General features: G+C 42.9%; 1 protein-coding gene across 1 annotated transcript in view; it reads left to right on the top strand.

The window, feature by feature from the left end:
- The first annotated feature begins 3,947 nt into the window (after nt 1-3,947).
- The window catches only part of LOC126174794 (juvenile hormone esterase-like), a 100,453-nt gene continuing 81,390 nt past the window's right edge, over nt 3,948-23,010 (top strand). The window contains exon 1 of the mRNA XM_049921164.1: nt 3,948-4,158. Within this exon, the coding sequence (XP_049777121.1) occupies nt 3,964-4,158 (195 nt within the window). The 5' untranslated portion in view covers nt 3,948-3,963. The remainder of the gene's footprint in view (nt 4,159-23,010) is intronic.

Here is a 23,010-nt window from a genome sequence, read left to right as displayed (position 1 = left end):
TTAAGAATAACGTCGTACGAATCTCTGTCTCCGGCACATGTTTTTATGGTATGAATCTTCCAATCTATACAAGGCAAATTGAAGTCACCCCCTATTACAACGGCATGATCAGGAAAATTACTAACAATATTCTGAAAGTTCTCTCAGGAGTGCTTTACCACTACAACGGTCTGTAAAGGCATCCGATTATCAGTTTTGATCGTTAGTTGATGTTTAGCTTCGCCCAGGTAAATTTGAATTCGGAATCCGTGATAAGCTAGCTGGCTATTATCGAATTCTTTATTGCCGTAAATACGCGGCCACCAGTGGCGTCAAACCTATTCTTGCAATGATACAAAACTGTAGGGTCTTTCGTGGCCACGTGCTGACGTATTGCGTATTTGTTTTCGTTTAGAGATATTCCACCTACGTTCTTTTAATGATGTCTCTGTTTCTTCCGCACATATAGCTGGCGTTGTCCTTCACATTCCCTGTCTGCCACCAGGATTAGAGGACAAATCTTTGACAGTGTCAATATCTTGTGGTGGCGCAACTCCAGAAAAATCATTAAACAAACGTTGTATGGAAATCCCGAAACGAAAGCGAACAGGCAAAACGCCAATAAAATTACAGTAATCACTGATCCTCAGCTGCAACATGGAGCCGTATCAATACTACTCTTGTATCTACGATGGTAGTAACAATTTACAATTAAAACTCGATAGTTAAATTTACTCGGGAGTGCACTCAAAGTGCTGCAACGTTCTTGTGCTGAGATTTAGTAGATATGATTCAATAAGAGTAGGGGTTACACTTGACAACCGGAATAAATTCTTAATTGGTTCCTTTTACAGACACCCATCAAGACTCAGATGATACAGTCATTGAACAGTTTAAAGAAATCTTGAGGATCATTTCAAATAGATATCCCACTCACATGCGAGGCAATATTGACCCTGCGACTTATCTTAGGAGATAGTATCTGCAGACTTACAGAAAGCCTTTGACAAAGTTGGCTGTAATAGTCTCTTGAAAATCCTGGAGGGAACAGGGGTGAAAAACAGGAAGAGAAAGGCTGTTTACATCTTCTACAGAAACAGACGGCAGTTATAACAGTCGAAGGGCATGAAAGGAAAGCGTTGATTAAGAAGGGAGTGAGGCAAGGTTATACCCTCTCCCAAGGTTATTCAATATGTACATTGAGCAAGCAATCAAGAAAAATTGGGAATAAGAATTTATGGAGAGGAAATAAAATCTTTATGGTATTCCGATGATACTGTAATTCCGTCAGAGACAGCAAAGGACTTGGAAGAGCAGTTCTTCGGAATGGACAGTATCCTGAAAGGAGGATATAAGATGAAAATCAACAAAAGTAAAACAACGACAATGGAATGTAGTCGAATTAAATCAGGTGACACTGAGAAAATTGGATTACGAAACGAGACACTTAAGTAGTAGGCGAGTTTTGCTTTTTGGGCAGCAAAATAATTGATGATGGTCGAAGTAGATAAGCTGTAAAATGTAGACTAGCAAAGGCAAGAAGAACAGTTCTGAAGTAGAGAAATATGTTAACATCGAATGTAAATTTAAGTGTTTGGAAGTCTTTCCTGAAAGTATTGGTCTGAAGTGTAACCGTATATGGAAGTGGAACATTGATGATGAACAGTTTAGACAAGAAGAGAATAGCGGCTTTTGAAATGTGATACTAGAGAAGAACACTGAAAATTAGAGGTGTAGATAACTTAACTAATGAGGAGATACTGAATGGAACTAGAAAGACAAAAAAATTGTGGCACAACTTGACTAAAAGAAAGGATCGATTAATAGGGCGCATTCTGAGACATCAGGAGATTAGCAGTTTATTACTGGAGAGAAGTGTGTGGGATAAAAATCGTAGATGGAGACTGAGAGATGACTACAGTAAGCAGGTTCAGAAGAGTGTGGGTTGTAGTATTCACAGTTATTTTGATATGAAGCGGCTTGCACAGGATAGAGAAGCATGCAGAGCTGCATGAAACCCGTTCTCGAATTGAACACCACAACATTAACAGCAACCCGACTCATAGAATTACAGTTGATGTCTTCAATCTACCCTAGATATGTTGGCGAAAATACATGTTTAAGGACGGCTTTAGGAATAACTCGTACTGAACGCTTTCTCCGAAAATTATTTTGAACAATTAATTCAGGAGCCCATAGGAAGTGTAAATGGTTGCAGAACTATACTGAACTTCTTAGTAACAAATAATCCTTAGCAAATATGGAGCATAATGACGCTTATGACGATTAGTGACCACAAGGTCGTTGTAGCGAGCCTGAAAACTGTAACACCCAAATCCATCAAAAGTAAACGAAACTATGTCTATTTAAAAAAGCAAATAATAATCCGCTGGACCCCTTCCTATCTATGTAAGCGTACATCATGTGTGGTTTCAATTCGAAGAAATAATATCTGCGGCAATTGAGAGATATATTCTGTATAACAAATGAAGCAATAAGGGATGGTGCAGGTCTCTGATGGTTGCGCAAAACAGATCAACACACTATTGTAGAAGCAACGATAAACGTATGCCAAAGTAAAAAGAACACAAAATCCCTGACGAAACGCGAATGTAATGAGAATTAGCAGAAATGAGAACAGCGAGAAAATTAACATCAGGATTGATGGTCACGAAGTAGATGAAGTTAACGAATTCTGCTACAAAGGCAGCAGAATAACCAATAGCGGACGGAGCAAGGAGGGCATCAAAAGTAGACTAGCACTGGTTAAAAGGGCATTATTGGCCAATAGAAGTCCACTAGTATCGAACATAGGCCTTAATTTGAGGAAGAAATTTCTGAGATGTACTTTTGGAGCGCAGCATTATATTGTAGCGAATCATGGAGTGTGACCGAGCGAGGTAGCGCAGTGGTTAGCAAACTGGACTCGCGTTCGGGAGGACGACGGTTCAATCCCGCGTCCGGAAATCCTGATTTAGGTTTTCCGTGATTTCCCTAAATCGCTCCAGGCAAATGCCGGGATGGTTCCTTTGAAAGGGCACGGCCGACTACCTTCCCCGTCCTTCCCTAATCCAATGAGACCGATGACCTCGCTGTCTGGTCTCCTTCCCCAAACAACCCAACCCAAACCATGGAGTGTGGAAAACCAGAAAAGAGTTGCAGTATTTGTGGCCTGGTGCCACAGAAGTATTCTGAAAATTAGTTTGATTAATAAGGAATGAGGAGATTCTCCAGAGAATATGTTCAAATGACTCTCAGCACTATGGGACTTAACATCTGAGGTCATCAGTCCCATAGAACATAGAACTACTTAAACGTAAGTAACCTAAGGAGATCACACACATCCATGCCAGAGGCAGAATTCGAATCTGCGACCGTAGAGGTCATTTGGTTTCGTACTGAAGCGCCTAGAACCGCTCGCTCATACAGGACGGCAGAGAATACGTAAAACACTCAGAAGAAGAAGGGACGGGAGGAAAGTACGACTGTAAGACATCGAGGAATGACTTCCATGCTACTAGAGGGAGCTCTAGAGGGGAAAAACTGTAGCAGAAGACAGAGATTGAAATACACCCAGCAAATAATTGAGGACATAAGTTGCAAGTGCTACTCTGAGATGAAATGGCTGGCGCAGGATGGGAATTCGTGGCGTACCGCTCAAACTGTTCAGGATGACAAAAATAGAAAAAAAAGGAGAAAAGTTTGGACTGCGAAACAAACTATACGAGAGAACACTAAATGAATCGTTCCTTGCTTCAGGCGGCAGATTTCCCTGTCTATTTTCTTTATATAACATGAAAAGGGAAATCAGTCGTTAACATCTAGCTCATGAGTGTACGCAGGTTGCTCCACACGCCGTGCACTTCAGCAGCGTGAAGAAGTTGGCACGGTGGGAGGTACCTAGTTACCGGCTCAGCGCCACGACACAGTGGCGCTGGCTACCGTTTTATCAGACGAAAGATGGCCGCGCGCCTGTACGCTTCGATGACGTCACTGCTGCTGCTGCTGCTGCTGCTGCTGGCAGCCTCGCTGAGCAAGGCGGGCGTGGGCGAGCGCGTGGTGAGGACCCGGCTCGGGGCCGTGCGCGGCGTCCACAAAGAGTCCAGCAGTGGTCGCCGCTTCCTGGCCTTCTACAACCTGCCATACGCCAGGCCGCCCGTGGGACCTCTGCGATTCAGGGTGAGTACTCGATGATGAGTCTTAAGAAAACCGCAACAGCTGTTATTTCAGGTGCATTAATTAAGAAGCGACCGGTGTCATTGTATAGCAGGACCGGCCAAACGCTGCACAGTGTGCAGACGTGCGGAAGTGCTGCACATGTGCGCACGTGTGCGACAGCGAGCGACAGCGATATCTGTTATTAGACATGTGTCCAAAATGAACGGCGGCGGCTTCAATTCCCTGTGGTACAAGCAAGAGCGCAACATATCCAGTCTCGTTTACCCCTGGTGACCGTAACCTTAACAGAGAAATACTGAGAAATGGCAAATACTGTTTAAAAATGACTGGGAACTGCAATTCTTTTTTGTAGCCTTTGGTGAAAACTCACAGTGTTTGCTGTGCCGCCGAATAATAGGCGTCCAGCGTAAGTTTTCAATTGAAAGACATTACAATACATATCACAAAGACAAGTGTAGTGTACTCAACAGTGAAGAACGGCAAGCAAAATTAAATGTCCTTCAGAAAATGGATGAGACACATCAACTCGATTTTACTGTACGTCAAAGTAACTGATACTTCTTGAACTCTTAGTTTCTTGTGTTACATTTATGTCTGTTTTACTGTACGCTGTACAATGTACTGTTTTCGGTTTTCCAGAGTGACAACCACACTAAATCTTCACTGCGAGCAAGTTTTAAAATCGCATTATGAATTTCACAATCTGGGAAACCACTTTCCGAAGGGGAGTTTGTGAAAGGGTGTCTGATTGATGCTGCAGAACTCGTGTGTCCCACGAACGTTAGCAGGTTTCAAGAAATCAGTCTATCCAAACAAACAGTGACAAGACGTATCAGTGCTATGGCCGGCGATCTGCACAGGCAGCTAATAAATAAGGCTAAATACTTTGTTTTTTCTCTGTTGCGCTCGATACAGCAACAGATCTTACAGATACAGCCCAGGTTGTGATATACATACGAGGTGTCGATAACGCACTTTGTGTAACAGAGGAGCGACATCTGTGCATAGAAACATGCACTACGTGAACGCTGACGGCTACGGCGTGCACGCTGTGACCCGGAAGTTGCACATGCGCAGGAGCACCACACGCATGCAGAATTTCTGGCCGGCCCTGCTGTATAATAACGTTGTCTGTTGACCAAGTGGGAGCTGTCACCTGAGGCTGTTGGTATAGAATGAAAACAGCAGTGCGTTAATATGTGCACCTAAAATAACAGCTGTGGTAGTTTTTTTGCATTCGTATTAATCAGCTGTGGAAGTACAACGTCAGTATTACTCAAAGGTGTCACTGTGCTCGCGCATTGAGCCGTAAAGAGCAGTAAGTAAGGCGACCCACTATATTCATAAGAGTGCTATGCAGTTTGTTGAGTAGGCTACTGCGCCAGCTGATGTGCAGAGTGTAAAGAAAGCTTCAAGTTTGTTTTATAGCCTTAATCGCATTTAGGTGCACTTGATTACTAGTTCCGGCATGGATAAGCTGCCATCTTCAGAATCTCAGTGTACAGTGTATGAAATCATGCTGTACGATAAACCGCACGTTTGTCTTTGTACCATGGTAAAGGACTCACAGAGAGTAAAACATTAAGCCCTTTAAGAAAAATAAATGTCCTCGTAGCAGCACAGTCATACATGTGTGACACATCAGGAAGTGCCACATGTGTCTGAATTGACTGCCAGCGCACGTGTATGACTCTGTTGCGATGTTAATGTTTTACTCTCTTTCCAGCATGATTTCACAATCTAAACCGAAGATCTGAAGACGGCAGCTTAGCCCTGCCGAAACTACTAATCCAGTATACCTACATGCGATCAAGGCAATAAAAACTTCATATCTGGTTTTTTTCTCAATGAATTCATGATCGCTCTCCAGCTGACAATGTGTTAAAAAGACAACAAAAGGGAAAACAAAAAATAAAACCGGACGAGTGCGAGTAGGATTTGCGCTCTGAGGGTTCCATAAAAATTTAATTATGAATATAAAGGGCAGTCTGAAAACCTTGTAAGGGTGTTGGAACGTAGGCTGTGCTGAGATATAATTGTCAAGAGAACAATTCTATGCTTTGCGCAGTTTCCGAGTTAATTGGTATTGAAGTTAGCCACTCAAGTCCCTCCACTCGTGTATTCAAGCGAACCGCCAGATAGTATCAGCTGTTCTTATGTTGTAGGAGTTAGTGTACGAGCCTGCTCAGACTTTGGCTTACTACCGTCCCACGTCTAGATTTTTGTTTCGCGCTCTCGTTCGGCTCTAAGAAACCAACAAAGTACATGTTTGGCGACATCGTCTCTGCCGGGCCGCCTCAATTTGAGCGAGCAACAACCTTATTGCCTAACTTCAATGTTAATTAACTCTGAAACAATGTAACATATCCAATTACTTTCTTCACAGTTATTCCCCAACAAAGCTTATCCTAAAACACCCTTACAGACTCTTTCTGGCCTCTCTCTATAAGACGGAAGACAAATCAGAATGAGACAGATGGCGAAAAAGTAAGTAAATTGTTTATTACTTTTTCTAGTTTTTTTCCCAATACTACGTACTATAGGGATATATGACACTTTTCCTATACATCCTATATAATAATTCTTTGATGGTGTCCTTCGAATCTCACTACAAGAACGACGGCTGCTTTGTCAATTAAAAAAGCGTATTGAGAATACAGAAGGTCTTGGAACTGAGAACAACACGAAATAAAATATCCGCATTTGAAAACTAAGTGAATTATATTACTACCAACACTAACGGCGCAATTTACGGTAAAAACGTTGGTGTGACAGCACGGAAAGGTTATTCGTACGACAGGCCTACTTCTCCAGAAATTTCAACTTCTTTTCGGAACTCCAAGTTTCTAAACGTTAATTGCTCTAGATATTCATGCTTTTACTTTATGTGTGTGACGATATTTTCGATGGTGCGTACATTACTTTTCATCGGTGAAAGGACAATCATAATAAATATTTGATGTTCAATAACAAGGGCACGTTTTCTGTTGTACCGTTTTTTGTTTATTTCTATTTAGTTTTCGGCTTACTGGGCCATCTTCAGGAAACAATTGACTAGCGTTTCAGAAAGGGTCATAGAACAGATATACATAATTACAGGCCTATATCGCAAACGTCAATTTTTGTACACTTATATAACATGTTTAGTGCTAGACAGTTACGAATCTCTAAGACAACTAAAATCTCCTCCATAAAGTGACCTCTTATGAAACTCCTCTTTTTCTGTTCATCAGTGAGATGCAGAGCACCGTATACGAAAGCAACCAGTTACATACGGTGCTCCCTGACTTCAGGAAAAAAGTGGTTCAAATGGCTCGGAGCACTATGGGACTTAACATCTGCGGTCATCAGTCCCCTAGAACTTAGAGCTACTTAAACCTAGCTAACCTAAGGACATCACACAAATCCATGCCCGAGGCAGGATTCGAACCTGCGACCGTAGCAGTCGCGCGGTTCCGGACTGAAGCGCCTAGAACCGATCGACCACCGTGGCCGGCCTTCAGGAAAGGAATTGTGAGTTCACAGAGTGTTGAACTAGGTTATGGGTTTCAGAATTTCCTTGCATATAGAAATGAACACAGACAAAGTCTCACGTATACGTTAAATAATGCTAAAAAATTGTCATAATAATTATTTCCAACTGTAGCTCATCCCAGCAGACTGTGAAACTACAAAGAAATACAGTTTTGATAATTACTGTGGGATATTAAGGGTTGTCCTTGCCTTACTCATTTCGTTTGGTGCGAAACAGACAGAATAAAATAAAACAGCCTGCATGGGCAATGTTTTCATTCAGAAAATAATAACATAGAACATGAGTTAAAGCTGTTACCAACACACTCGGTACTGCTGAGCTCAAAAGGCATGATTTTCTACAGCATTTTTAGTTGCGCTGGGAGATAAGTGAACTCATACTACGGAATAGGTAACGTAATAGTTCCATATAACGAATCGTGATCAATGACTGGACTTTCAGCGTACGCCACTCTGTCCTCAGTCCGAATCCGTGTACGAATATACCCTGTGTTCACGTACTGGATAAGCATTTTAGCGAGGGGTAAGGGGTTATATAGTGCTAGCTATATTTGCCAAATGCTCTTTTGACACACTGTGAACCGGTAAAATTACTCACACAGAGGAGCAAAATAGTGATTACATTGTAGTCAGATCGCCCCGAAAGACAAATCACGATACCAAGAAGGTATTTTTGAAATCGGTATCATGACAACATTTTATTGCAACTGTTTTGCGAAAGAAGCCTATGGTTAAAGTATTGGGATCTGTGATGAAGATTGAACATTAAAAATACCGTAAGCCACTTACGAACAAGGAATGTATCTCTTCATCTTCAGCCTGTGACGTCGGTATGTATACCTGAACTATCTCTGTCGGTTTTGTTAACCATGTTAAACCATTTTATGCTACTGTTGATATTACTACACATTCGTCCGACCAAAAATTCTTATCATCTTTCCAGTTCACTTCACTGGCCCTCACTACACGTGTACTGAACCTTTGGAGTTCGTTTCTCAGATCTTCCTCCTTTCCTACTACTTTAAGACTTCTCGCATTCCATTCTCAGACTCGTAGAATGTTATTCCATTGTCGGCTATTCCATCTTTCCCTCATAGTCACATTCTCTTCGGCAGCGCTTCCCCTCCCCCAGGGGACTGATCCGGATCTTTTGCCAATGGAGAGATGATCTTGATGATGATCATTACACGTCACGCGTCCTATGGATTTCTACAGAGGAGATATTCGGTCTCCAGGAGTGTCGTAACATTCTAGCAAGGAATGTGTTATAGAATTCTACAGCAGACCGACATCAAGAGATTTAGACCACAGACAACGGGAAATACCTGTGCTTTTTTTCAGTCATTAGGAACGCTTCGCTCTGCCTTTGAATTTCGGTACACTACTGATAAAAGAGGGACAAGTTATTTTGCATATGCTTTGTAGAATGGTGTCTCATCAGAACTAATGGACTTTCCTGTATGGATTGATTTCAGTTTTTTTTATCCCAAGGTCACTTATTTCTACGTTCTTGCAACGATTTAAAGGGGGAACAACAGTGTAATCAGTTTTGACACAAGATGTTTAGTATTTTGGCCTTCACTGAGTCATTTTCGTTTTCGATGCCGTTATTGTGACAGTGTTTGGAGAGATGACTTAGATTCGTTAGCTGGTTTAACATAACACGAAAACTTCTTAAGATTTTCTATCAGGTTCGTAGATGGAATTTACACACATCAAAAAAGGTTTTGCATCACCCTGGTTACCAGAACTCCTGAAGATAGACGTGGACTGTGAATATTTTATCACAGACATAGTCCCTTTGACTGTTCATAGATGTCACTAAACCTGCCAAGAGATGTAAACAACCATGCATGAGCAGTGCTTATTAGACACAGGGCGTCTGACAACTGATCAGTTCCAGTCATTCCACCAGGAAGGAGGTACATGGCTCGTGTTGTCTGTAGTTCAACCATGCCTAGACAGTCAATACCGCGGTTCGATCGCGTCCGCATTGTTTCTTTCTACTAGGAAGGGCTCTCAATAAGGAAGGTGTCCAGACGTCTCGGAGTGAACCAAAGCGATGTTCTTCGGATATGGAGGAGATACAGAGAGACAGGAACTGTCCATGAGACACCTTGCTCAGGCCGCCCAAGGGCTACTACTGCAGTGGATGACCGCTACCTACGGATTATGGAAAGGAGGAACCCTGACAGCACGCCACCATGTTGAATAATGCTTTTTGTGCAGCCACAGGACGCTGTGATATGACTCAAACTGTGCACAATAGGCTGGATGATGCGCAACTTCACTCCTGTCGTCAGTGTGTAAGGTGCCAGCTTGAATGATTATCAATTTCGCACCTTACATGAGATTTTATACATAATAACAAGTAGATGAAAATTTCACCTGACATACTTTGGCAATAATGGGCAGATTTGCCTGTCAAAATCTACAGTACGTAATGCAAAGGAATGACATTCGATTTGGCGGTTTTAACACACCGAACCCAAATCCTGCATGTTAAAGAGCAAAAGCTGAATAAAGCTGCTGGAAGAAACGTTTTTGTTTGGGAACAGACACGAATAGCGCCGTCACGGCCCCAGTACAATGGAACTCTTCTAAAAGGGTTTGGTGACCTGCGGCGAGAGGGACAAGGAACTCACTAGGCGGTACATCGAGGGGAGCAGGTAGCGGCGCAGCACTGCTTGCGATGGAGAAATCCTATAGAAAACTCTGTTGTGGAATTTCCCGATTGATGAAAATAGTCTAGCGATGCAGTTGATCATGTGAAATTCTCGTGGTACACTCATGATGTACAACGTTTAGGTGTCAGGAGTGGGCACAAAATGTCCGATTGTCTGAAATAAACTCGGAAGGAGTAGAAAGGGGTGATATTTCGACGAAGTTTAAAGGTAGACCCTTTGCGATTGGCAGAGGTAGTTTCCACAGGATGAAAGGAATGCTCCCATTGGTTTAAAAAAGCCGTGACGTGAAGCATGAAAGGACACAGGTGGAGAATAGTTTGCTTCGAAAGACATAAGACCGACAACTTAGGGAACTCTCCTCTGAACCAGCGTCAAGTGTAGAACAGGGCCCATCACACTCTATATGACGCCAAAAGAGGAAATTTGTGTGAATCCTATGTTCACTTTGGTTGAAATTCAGCTATAAATAAGCTGAAGAGTCGTTGGCTCCAATAGCAGAGAAACGAAACAGCCACATAGTTAATTGTTCTTGCAAGACCTGGGAGGGCATTGAAGTAAAAACGCTGCACCATCTATGCATGTGTATATCGCCATATTTTACAGACTAGGGATGAGAACATGTTTTCTCGCCTAACTAGAAACATAGGAGAGTTTCAGCTGATAAAATCAGAAAAGATTTTGATTAGCTTTCTATAGGATTTTCAGATGGCGAGAGCAGCAATGCAGCCGACAGCACATTGCAGCTAAAAGATAAATGCCGTTGGCAGAGGCATAAACTTGTTGCTTCACGAGTTGGCGTCCACTGTGAACTCTAGCGACCTTGGGTAATCTTTTGCTCATCTTGTCACAAAAACTAACCATCCTCCGTAGACTTAATTGTCATCCTAAATAATACCGAACTTAGAACCGGAATTGGATGATTTGTCATAATATTGGCAAACTTCAAGGTGTATAAGTAAGAAAAATCTTGTAGAGATCATTCTTCAGAAATTTGATATTGTTGTGTTCAGTGTTATTTCTACTAAACAGGAGGTAAAGTGTTATCTTGACAACTGTCGTGAAAGTGTCATGTCACAATCTATGTAAACTCATGTACTTCTTTGACAGTAATTCAGGAATTAAACAGATTGTGTACAGCTAAACACCGATGTGCTCTGTCATAGAATAAGGTTTCACTCCTAACCCCAGTTCATTTATTCTGGTGCCACTAACGCACTCACAGGGTGTTTTTGCTGATGTCTGACAAATGTGAAAAAGAGTGAAGTGTCAGACATGGCTAAGTCCATCTTTGCAACCACGACACCATGCAGCTCGGTACAGATTTGCCCAACAACATGCCGTTGCTAAAGATTGGCATTACGTTCTATTCACCGATAAGGTCGAATGTGCTTTCAACCAGACAATTGTCGGAGACGTGTTTGGATGCAACCCGGTCAGGCTAAACGCCTTAGACACACTGTCCAGCGAATGTAGCAAGGTGGAGGTTCTCTGGTGTTTTGGGGTAGCATTATGTGGGGCCGACGTACGCCGCTGGTGGTCATGCAAAGTATCGCAACGGCTGTACGATATGTGAATGCCATATCAGCAAACTATATCGGCAGCATATTGGCGAGGCATTCGTTTTCTTGGACGAGATTTCGCGCCTCTATCGTGCACATATTGTGAATGACTTCTTTCAGAATAGTGACATCGCTCGACTAGAGAGGACAGCATGTTCTCCAGTCATGAACCCTATCTAACATGCTTGGCATAGATTGAAAAGGATTGTTTATGCACTATGTGACCCACCAACCACTCTGAGGGATCTACGCCGAATCGCCGTTGAGGAGTGGGACAATCTGGACCAACAGTGCCTTGATGAACTTGTGGATAGTATGGCACGACGAATACAGGCATGAATCAATGCAAGAGGATGTGCTACTGGGAGTTATAGGTACCAGTGTGTACAGAAATTTTTATGTTGATGTCTTCTCCAATTTTCTGTGCAGATTCCTGAAATCTCGGAACCGAGGTGATGCAAAACTTTTTTCGATTTGCGTATTTTCGAATTCGTTTGAACGCTTCACGCATTTCGATCCTTAAGACCGTTTTGATTTCGTTCATTGACTGTGAAGCTTTCGCTGCGATTAAATGTGCAGTTTCCCAACACAGCTGTCGGTCCCTCAAAACTTTTGTCGGTAATTATATATCTCTATAGAGTGTTATACAAAATTCTTGAACTTCGTCTATTGACGCTCAACACTGTCAGCGCTGGAGACGAAATTTTCTTTTTGACCCTACAGATAATCAGAAAGCTGCATTCGTTTGGAAAGAATTAACCTAAATTTTTCACTACCACGGTAGTACCACGTAAATTTTTGAAAAAATAAGGATGGGCAATGTAAAACATGGAAGGGACAACGTACCAAGGCATTCTGTCTAGATCTCTGACTTTTGCTGCATTAAAACAGTAGAATAGCACAAAGCGCGGTTGCGTAGCAGACATCAGATAAATCGCGAATGACGTCTAAGTTCTTCCCAGTAGGCAAATATCAGTGTGACGGACATCAGACAAGCCGCGAATGACGTTTAACCTATACGTAACAGAGAAATACCACAAAAATTCACAAAATACACAGTTGTGACATTTACCTAGCGATTACTACATACCCACGAAAGAGTGGCTTGGTACGTTAAAACATTTCTAAACTCAGAACACCATTGAACATTTTCCTCTTCTTTTCTCATCTGTGCTAAGAGTCTGCTGGGCATTATTGTACAAGAATGGACATGGCTAAGACTGCCTTAACCACAGCTTATGGAACTGCAGTCAGAATAAAGGTTTTCCTTTTCTAGGAAAGTTAGACTGTCAGTCTATCAGGTTTCTCTGTTGATATTTACCTCGCGCTGTATAGGGCCAGCTATAATTTATCCTGTACTGAGTTGCAGTACTTATTATTGCTCAGTGCTAGGGGAAAGACAACTAGATACACACTATGTAATGTGATAAACCACAGTAGAGGTCAGAGCTGAAGGAGAGCACCAAGACAAAGGGGCAACCCAGAGTAACTACATTTCAACCACTCCTCCTCCCCCTCCCCCTCCACCCTACCCCTCCCCACCCCTCCCCTCTCCCCTCCCCCCCCCTCTCCCCCATGGGCGGATAAGCACGTCGTTATCGAACAGCTGTGCACTAGTATGACGTTCAGCCTGCGCTAGTCGGTACCGTACTGCTACTGCTGCTGCTGCAAAATTGCTGTTGGCGACCGATCGTCTGCGAGATCAGGCAGCCCAACATCCTGACCCCTGCACGGGTCTATGACGTGGATGTTCCAGTCAGCTCTGCATCTGGTAATGTATCTCTGGACTACTTCCTCTCCATGGATCGGACATCGCAGCCTGACGTGTTCACAGTGACAACAGTGTTCGCCAGGCCAACCATGTTGCAAATGGTTCAAATGGCTCTGAGCACTATGGGACTTAACTTCTGAGGTCATCAGTCCCCTAGACCTTAGAACTACTTAAAAGCTAACTAACCTAAGGACATCACACACATCCATGCCTGAAGCAGGATTCGAACCTGCGACCTTAGCAGCCGCATCGTTCCGGACTGAATGGCCTAGATCCGCTCGGCCTCAGCGGCCGGCGAATCCAACAAACCGCAGTAAAGAGGTATCGACCAACGCCCTTCTTCTGCCACACCTATATCCATCTTCAACAAAGAATTGCCTAACAAACAGCAGTAAAGGGGTATCGACGAATCCCCTTCTTCTGCCGCATCTATATCCATCTTCGACAGAGAATTGCCGCCCACACGCAGCCATTTGAGAAACCACATTACAGTTGGTGTCAGAAGTTCTGCTGAACACGGACGACAACTAGAAGAAAGCAGCTAATGCCATGGTTCGGCAACAGGAAAATCGTACCCGGCAGTTTCAGTATGTGCCTATTTTAGGGTTCTTTTGGGCATGTACGGTTGTGTTCCGTATTCTTTCTTCTTTTTTATGTTCTGAATATTCTGTTCAGTTATGGAGGTAGTAAGCAGCAATATGGCTAAAAACGTACTAGGTCAGAGTGCGATTCAGCATGTGATAGATCAAGCACGAGAGACGTTCAATAAGTGACGCGATACTTTTTCTCGGCCAATTTCGGTTGAAACAAAGCGTAATTTGTTGTGGGACATCATCGAATATTCCTGCTTTAACGCCTGTTGTTTCATGAACTTCTGATAGTTGGCGATGCTATACGTAGCTTTCAAAATGGCGTCCTTAACGGAGGTGCGGTCCAAGCTGTGAGCTGTCATTGAGTTTCTTTTGCCGTGTAACCAGTGCATCACACATATTCAGAGGTACTTGCAGAATGTCTACAGAGACCTGACAGTGAAAAAAAGCACGATGAGTATGACTAGTCGTCTCTCATCATCTCTACGACGCCGTCCGCCCCCGTTAGCTGAGTGGTCAGCGCGGCGGAATGCCACGCCAAGGGGCCCGGGTTCGATTCCCGGCTGAGGCAGGAGATTTTCTCCGCTCAGGCACTGGGTGTTGTGTTGTCCTCATCATAATTTCATCCCCATCTCCGACGCTCAAGTCACCCAATGTGGCATCGAATGCAATAAGTACTTGCCCTCGGCGGCCAAGCTTCTCCGAATGGGTACTCCCAGCCCAAAATGCCATACGGTCATTTCCATTTCTATGAGGCCGCACAAATCTGTCCCATCTCCCGTGTGCCAGCCTCCCGCACACAGCTATAACTCCTGCAATGTTGGAACGTCTGGACACTCTCATTCGAGGTAATCGACGGATTACAATCAAATACCTCTCTTGTCAACCAGACGTCTCTGTTGGTCGTGGTGACACACTCGTCTAACAATTGAGGTACTCAAAGGTGTATGCCTCCTGTTTTACTAGCTGCTTAACAGAAGAAAATAAAGAGGAATGCACGAGCATCTGTGCGGGATTGCTTGCGCGTTCCGAGGCTGATCGCAACAATTATTTGTTGAACATCATCAGAAGCGATGAAACATGGGTTCATCATTTCGAATCTGAAACAAAACGGCAATCCGTGGAGTGGCATCATACCACCTATGCTCCACAGAAAAAGTTGGTAGCCACACCCTCAACTGGTAAAACCACGGCCACGGTCTTTTGGGATTCTGAAGGGATATTCTGTTTGCTACAGCATGATGCTCTCTCAGGGAACTGATAAAACGACATCAGCATGTTCATCGCCACAAAAATGCAAACGAACTTCTTCTTCTTCCCCAAGGCAACGCTAAACCTCACACAATTCTGTGCCCCCGAGAGGAGCTCGCAAGACTTCATTGGACCGTTATTCCTCATCCACGCTACAGCCGGGATCTCGCACCTTCCGCCTGTTTGGCCCAATGAAGGAAGCACCCATGGGGAGGAGTACGTGAATGATGGGGATTTTATTGATGGAGCTCCGACGCCAACTTTCTAGAGTGGTACCATGTGGACATACAGGCCCTGTCAGTAAGGAGGCATTAGGTCATCTCACTTGACGGAAACTATGTTGAAGAACAGGATCTTGTAACCGAAATAGATGGGAAGAATATGGTGTATTGGAATTCTGAATAAATCCAACCTGTCATCTGAATACAAATGTGTTCTATTCCTCATTGAACAGCTAGAGTAGCTCAGTTGCAGGCAGATTTACGCCAGCTAAGGAAGGAAAGGAGGGAATGGTCATATCTTAATGAACCTATGATACTAGCAGCGCTTTATTGTCACTCTATTATCTGGGGAATCAGGGGAAGATTGCTTCGTGTTTCTCGGTATATAATATAGGTACATCTACCAGTTTGAGAAACTGGAATAATGAGCTATTATTTACACTTGCTTAACTAAAGTTTGTTGGAGACGCTACGGCATATTTAACGTGCACTGGAAATTAAGAGAAACACAGTCATTTGATGATTCGAGCGAAGGGTTAGTGGAGAAATAGAGGGAAAAATACAAGAAGATGTTACTGTGTGCAATTTAACGGGATACTTGAGAAACACAGGGTTTGGTCGAGAATTTTGCAGACCGAATTCATGAAATTAATATCATTAGATATCACCTCACTCAGGACGAGAACACTTACACACGCATATTACAGAAAGCCAAACTGAGAGCACTTGATGCTTTTCTAAGGGGTTAGCACATGAAATGTCATGTATTGTTCGTATGGATTTACAAAGGCTGTGAATGAAGCAATAGAAAGCGCGACAGCACTGGGTGAAGCTGATGTCATAAAAATACGGGAAGATAAAGTGACATTTAATACAGATACAAAAGTTTTAGATGTAGTCATGCAGGGCATATGACGCATAAGTGCAAGGGACAACAGTGACAAATATGTACACATTTAAGACATTGTGAACGTAACCGCAGTAATAATAGTTTACAGAGACAGGAAAAGTGGCGACAAAGTTGTACTCCCTGCTGAGTGAGTCAGGGTGCGGTGTGTCCATCGTACAACGTTTCCAGTGAAGGTTATCACATGTCACCTCTGTGTGGAAACAGCGACAGGAAATGTACAAATAAACCCACTTCACTGGAGATTAAGCATCATAGGGGTGGGTATCATGTTGGTGCACTCTGTTCAGTGGATTCACAGAGGGCGGGGGTGCGTTGAGGGTTGGGGGGGGGGGGGGTGGACGGGGGAACAAATGTCTGGGTTAATGCAGAAGTCCTCCCTATGATTGGCAGAGGCTACGAAATCATACCCGATTTAGATTTCCTTGTTGTGCATCGAGCTAGAGATGACAGAGCGGCATATAGTAGAACTGGACGCAACACCATTTCATTTCGTTTTCGCGGGCAGAAAACCATTACTGTCAATAGCATCATTCCAGGCTAGGGTTGGCCACCTAAACTGTGTACAAAATCCCTTAAAGTCAATTCGCGGAGTATAATACCGAAACCACTGCAAAATGAATCTGGCGTGACGTAATGCCTGATCTGCTTGTTCTTATCTGTACTGAACCTTTGCTTGAGATTGAAAAGTCAGAAAAAGCACAATATTTTACATGTAGTTGTTCTACATACAGGAAATTAATGGAAGCATTGTTGTGTCTGTCACCAATGATAATTTTAATTCTAAAGAGGGGAAACAAACATTTGGCACTCTGATAGCCAACCTGGAAGCACTGGATCAGGGTGAGTTAAACAGGAATTTCAAACTAGTCCATGCAACGCTAGGACAGTCTGTCAAATAACCATACTCATTAAGAAAGTATCAATTGAAGACAGATAGGAGAAGGTGTAAATGGAGAGACTATTGGAAGAATACATGGTGTTACTTGATCCTCCTGGACCATTACCTGCCAAACCACTCGCTTTCTATCTTACTCCAAATGAGAGTGGGTTGACTGTCTACAGAGAAGTACGCAGACTCCACACCATTTGTAAACAGTCGTAGGAGAGTTTATAAATCAAGAAATTTACGATGTTATCATAGAAGAGAACAATAGTCTGTGGTCTGCATGGGTTATCATTGCTCCAAAGACATTATCAGATGGCATGTTGACTGCAAATGACAAATGAATAATACAACAACGCCTAAGGTGTAAGTTTGACTTTAAACAAACTGTTCTACTCAGGATGCACGGGTGTACAGGTGTGATACTGTTAGTTACGTAAGCCCGTAAGCCCATTCGCCAAGGCAAGGTCATATCACATACGATGGGAAAAATCGGTTTTTAACTATCCTGAGGCCGAAAACCGCATAAAAATCATCAATGAAAATCAAATCGGATTATTAATTTAGGAGTGACTGGCGCAAAACATTTACACGTTGTAGTGACTATATACAGTGTGATTATAATTAAAGTTAAACTTTCAAACCGGTGTAGAAGTAACATGACTAATCAAAATGACGTCAAATTGCAACGGAATATTATCGGAGAAGGTGGAAAACGTATGGCAGAAGAAAAATAAATAGTTACAAAATCTAGCAATAGATGGCATGTTGACTGCAAATGACAAATGAATAATACAACAACGCCTAAGGTGTAAGTTTGACGTTAAACAAACTGTTCTACTCAGGATGCACGGGTGTACAGGTGCGATATTGTTAGTTACGTAAGCCCGTAAGCCCATTCGCCAAGGCAAGATCATATTACATACGATGGGAAAAATCGGTTTTTAACTATCCTGAGGCCGAAAACCGCATAAAAATCATCAATGAAAATCAAATCGGATTATTAATTTCGGTGTGGCTGGCGCAAAACGTGTTCAATATGCTGTCCACCGTTTTCTGCAACAAGCTGAAATCGGGAAATAGCATCCACAACTGATCCAAGTGCTTCCGGGGTCACGTTCAGAATGTGTTGCGCAATGCGTGCCTTCAATGCAGCTAAGTTTGCAGTCGGAACACTGAACACAACATCTTTCAGATGCCCCACAACCAGAAGTCACACGGATTAAGATCTGGTGATCGGGACGGCCAGGCTGTAGGGAAATGGCGGCTGATAATTCTAGCATTTCTGAAACAGCGCTTCAGCAGTTGCTTAACTGGATTTGCAATGTGCGGACGTGCGCCATCTTGCATTAAAATGATCCTATCCACACATCCACACTGTTGGAGAGCTGGAATGACATGGATACGCAAAAGACACTCATAGCTCTTACCAGTGACGGTACAGGTAACAGGACAGGAACTACCTGTGTCTTCGAAAAATATGTCCCTATTGTAAATGATGCCGTAAACCCGCACCACACAGTGACCTTTCCATAATGAAGTGGTGTTGGTTGATTTGCGTGTGGATTTTCCGTTGCCTGTGTTCGACAATTCTGTGTATTGACCTATCCTGTCAGATGGAAGTGGGCTTCGTTTGTCCACAAAATCCTCCAAGGCCAATCATTGTCCACTTCCATGTGAGCAACAAATTCTAAAACAAAGGTCTCTTTTGCTGGCAGGTCAACAGGAAGCAACTCGTGCACATGGGTAATTTTGAATAGATAGCAAAGAAGGATGTTCCGTAGGATTTTACGCACTATGCTCACGGGTATGTCCAATGTTCGGGCAATTCTCCGTGCACTACACGTTTGCACACCACTCGTCTCCTCCTGCATTGCTGTGGCTTGCACACTAAAAGAACGCGTCTTCTGGAATTTCCGAATCATTTTCTCCAACCCCTCGGTAGTCATCGGACCAACATCTTTTTTCAAACCCTTCAGTGTCCGGAACTTCTGCAGAGCGACACACAGTCATCATTCTTGTAATAGAGCCTTACATGTACCTGCGTGTTTATTCCAACTTCAGTGGGTCGTACGCATGACAGGTGTTTTCATTTACATATTCTGACACATACGGCCCCACCTAGTGATCTATTTTTCACGCTGTTCTTTTTCTTCTGCCGTACGTTTTCCCCCTTCTCCGATAATATTCCGTTGCAATTTGATGTCATTCTGATCAGTGGTTTAATTCTACAGCGTTTTGAAAGTTTAACTTTAATTACAAGGGTTGACTGAAAAATAATGCCTCAACCTTCGTAACTCTTCAACAGTTGGAAGCATTGGTATGCGGCAGGTTCTGGCTTGTTCCGTAGACTCTTCTCTGCAGCTCCTTTTGGCGGGAAGCCTTATCATTAAATAGCTCTGAGCACTATGGGACTTAACATCGATGGTCATCAGTCCCCTAGAACTTAGAACTACTTAAACCTAACTAACCTAAGGACAGCACACAACACCCAGCCATCACGAGGCAGAGAAAATCCCTGACCCCGCCGGGAATCGAACCCGGGAACCCGGGCGTGGAAAGCGAGAACGCTACCGCACGACCACGAGATGCGGGCAAGCCTTATCATTGTGTTGTAACAGTGTAAAGTATGGAACCATGCACAAACGGTCAGTCAATTAGATTTAAGCAACGTGCAGTCATTGAATTGTTGACAGCAGAAGGTGTCACCCCAAAGGCGGTTCACCAGAGAATGAAAGCTGTTTATGATGGTTGTGTTAACGTGAGTACCGTCAGAAAGGAAAAGGAAAAAGTATTCCTGCAACATGACGATGCCAAACCACACACTTCATTTGCCACCACAGCAGAACTTCAGAGACTGAATCCCACCACCATATGGCATCCTCCATACAGTCCAGATTTAGCACTGTTTGACTTCCATCTGTTCCCGATAATGAAAGACGATCTGTGGGAATATCATTACGCTTCTGATGAAGATGTTGAGAGAACTGTGAGACTGTGGTTCATAGTTGGCAGAAATGTATCCATTTGGCTGGCGGTTACGTGGATAAGTGAATATTGGCAATTAAAGATCACATTCTAAGGATTATTTCTGCGTTTGATTTATTAATATATTCCCATCCAAACCCAGTTAACGAAGGTGGAGGCATTACTTTTCATTCAACCCTCGTATGATCACCCTGTATATTTGAACCAGAAAACAGTTACACATGCTAACCCTATGCCTAACATGAAAGAGATTTTTGATAATCCAGCCCATTGATGTTATTTTACAACTGTGGATCTGCGAAGTGGGTACGGTCAATTAGAGGTAACACATGAAGATCGTCTGAAAACCATATTCTCAACTCCGTCCGGTAATTATCAATGTCATCACAAGGCTTTTGGGCTAAAACACTCTCGAGAAACCTTCCAACACCTGTTAGATGGTGTATTACGAGGATGAAAACCAAAGCAGTATATGGTCTAGACGATACAGTTGTGCCCTCCAAGGACGCCCAGGTGCCTATATTGTGTTAAGGCGCAATATTTGACCATTTACGTGCAGCACCATTAACATAGCTCGTAAAAATGCAATTTTGTATTACGAAAGTCTTTTAACTGAGCCATATTTTTGGCCAGAATGGTACACGCTTCGATCTACAACTTGGCGACGCGATAAAAAATTTCCCAGTACCAACTACAGAGAAGGAGCTGCAGTAATATCAAAGTATAGCCAACTTTTATAGAAAATATATTCCAAAATTCTCTGAAATTGCAATAACCCTCACATAGTCCTTGAAGAAAGGAATAAAATTCCAATGGTCTTCTGATTGTGAAAGAGCATTTCTGAAACTACAAGATTTAGTGACTAGTACTCCAGTTCTCACTTTTCTAGGTTACCAAAAGCGGTCTGTGCTGCAGTGTAACAGCAGCAGTTTTCCCTTGTTCTGCATTTTAAGACAGGAGATAAACGGAAAACCCCATTTAATAGCAAGTGCATTGCGATGACTTGTTAAGGTGGAGAAAAATAGTTTAAACTACTGAAACGGAAGTGCTAGTTCTAATATACAAAAAACTTCTATATGCTGTTATTTGTTGATAATGCAGCATTTAAATGGTTACTAGTTATTTAATTCGATGGCGTTAGCACTGAGTGAATTCGATTTTCAGGTAAACACCGACCAGGTAAATCACGAATAGTCTCAGTCACAAAATGCAAACCGTGGATAGTGTTGGGATGGAAAAATGGAGAGAAGCACAAATTGCTGCCGAGATGGTCAGTGGTGCGGTAGGCAGCTGCAGTTCAGCACAAAAGGTGGGGTTGCTGTAAACGAAGACTAGATATGGGTTATGAATAGTGGTACCAACAATATTGCGAAACGAATTGTTGAGTCACGCTCATGATTCAATTGTCGTCCGACACGGTTGGTACTCTGCTATGGAATGCAGAATTGTTCAAATTTACTGGTGGATAACAGACAAATAAGATGTCGACGATTACACCAAAAGTTGTCCCTTGCTATTCAAGAGCAGAACTCATTCACCTAAAGATTACAAGGCAGTGGTTACCAGAGGCAGATAAACCGCTTCAGGTGTTAGCTATCTACAAACTCGGACCATTCGCTTATACATCAGCAGGAAACTGTTATATGCTCAAAATAATTCATAATTTCTCACGTTTGGTGTCTATGATAGCAATACACAATCAACAAACAGAAACAGTGCCACAAGTGATGGTTAACCAACACTGGAGACAGTGATAACAGACATAGGAATGAATATTATGGTGGGATTTAATTAAACAGTTCTGCCAGTTATTACGCCTTAAGATATTCAGGACCAGTGCATTACACTCAAAGACGAGCAGACAAGATCAGAGTCCACCGTAAGATAGGAAAAATGGCGAGTTGCTATGTCAAGTGATCACAACGATTGGGAAGCGCTATTTCCTTATATATTAGAAGCATATAACTAAGAAATACATAAGAATACAGGCTTATATCTTAATGAGGATGTTTTCAGTGAGAATATTCTGTCACCTTTTGATGATGATGATGTTTAGTTTGTGAGGCGCTCAAGTGCGAGGTCATCAGAGCCCGTACAGAGTCCCACTACTTTCACCGTCCAATATTTTTCACAGTCCTATCTAGCCCCAGTCACTAATGATGAGCTTGATGATGAAATAATGGCGACAACGCAAACACTCAGCCCCAGGCAGTGAAAACCCCCAACCTGGCCAGGAATCGAACCTGGGACCCTGTGATTGTCTCCTTTTGAGCTTTGTAGGGCCCCTCCAGGAAAAGATACATCATCGGTAATAAACATGGCAAATTTAAAAAAATGTTCGGGACCAGGTTAAAAAGTTAAACACTAAATTCTTACAATGACATGAAACCACCCATAATATCTGAGACCAGTGCACACAAGCAATCTCAGTAAAATGGAATTGACACTTACTTCACCC

Source organism: Schistocerca cancellata, chromosome 3, assembly GCF_023864275.1.
Source record: "Schistocerca cancellata isolate TAMUIC-IGC-003103 chromosome 3, iqSchCanc2.1, whole genome shotgun sequence".
Taxonomy (NCBI): Eukaryota; Metazoa; Arthropoda; class Insecta; order Orthoptera; family Acrididae; genus Schistocerca; species Schistocerca cancellata.
This window is presented reverse-complemented; position numbering and strand designations above follow the sequence as displayed.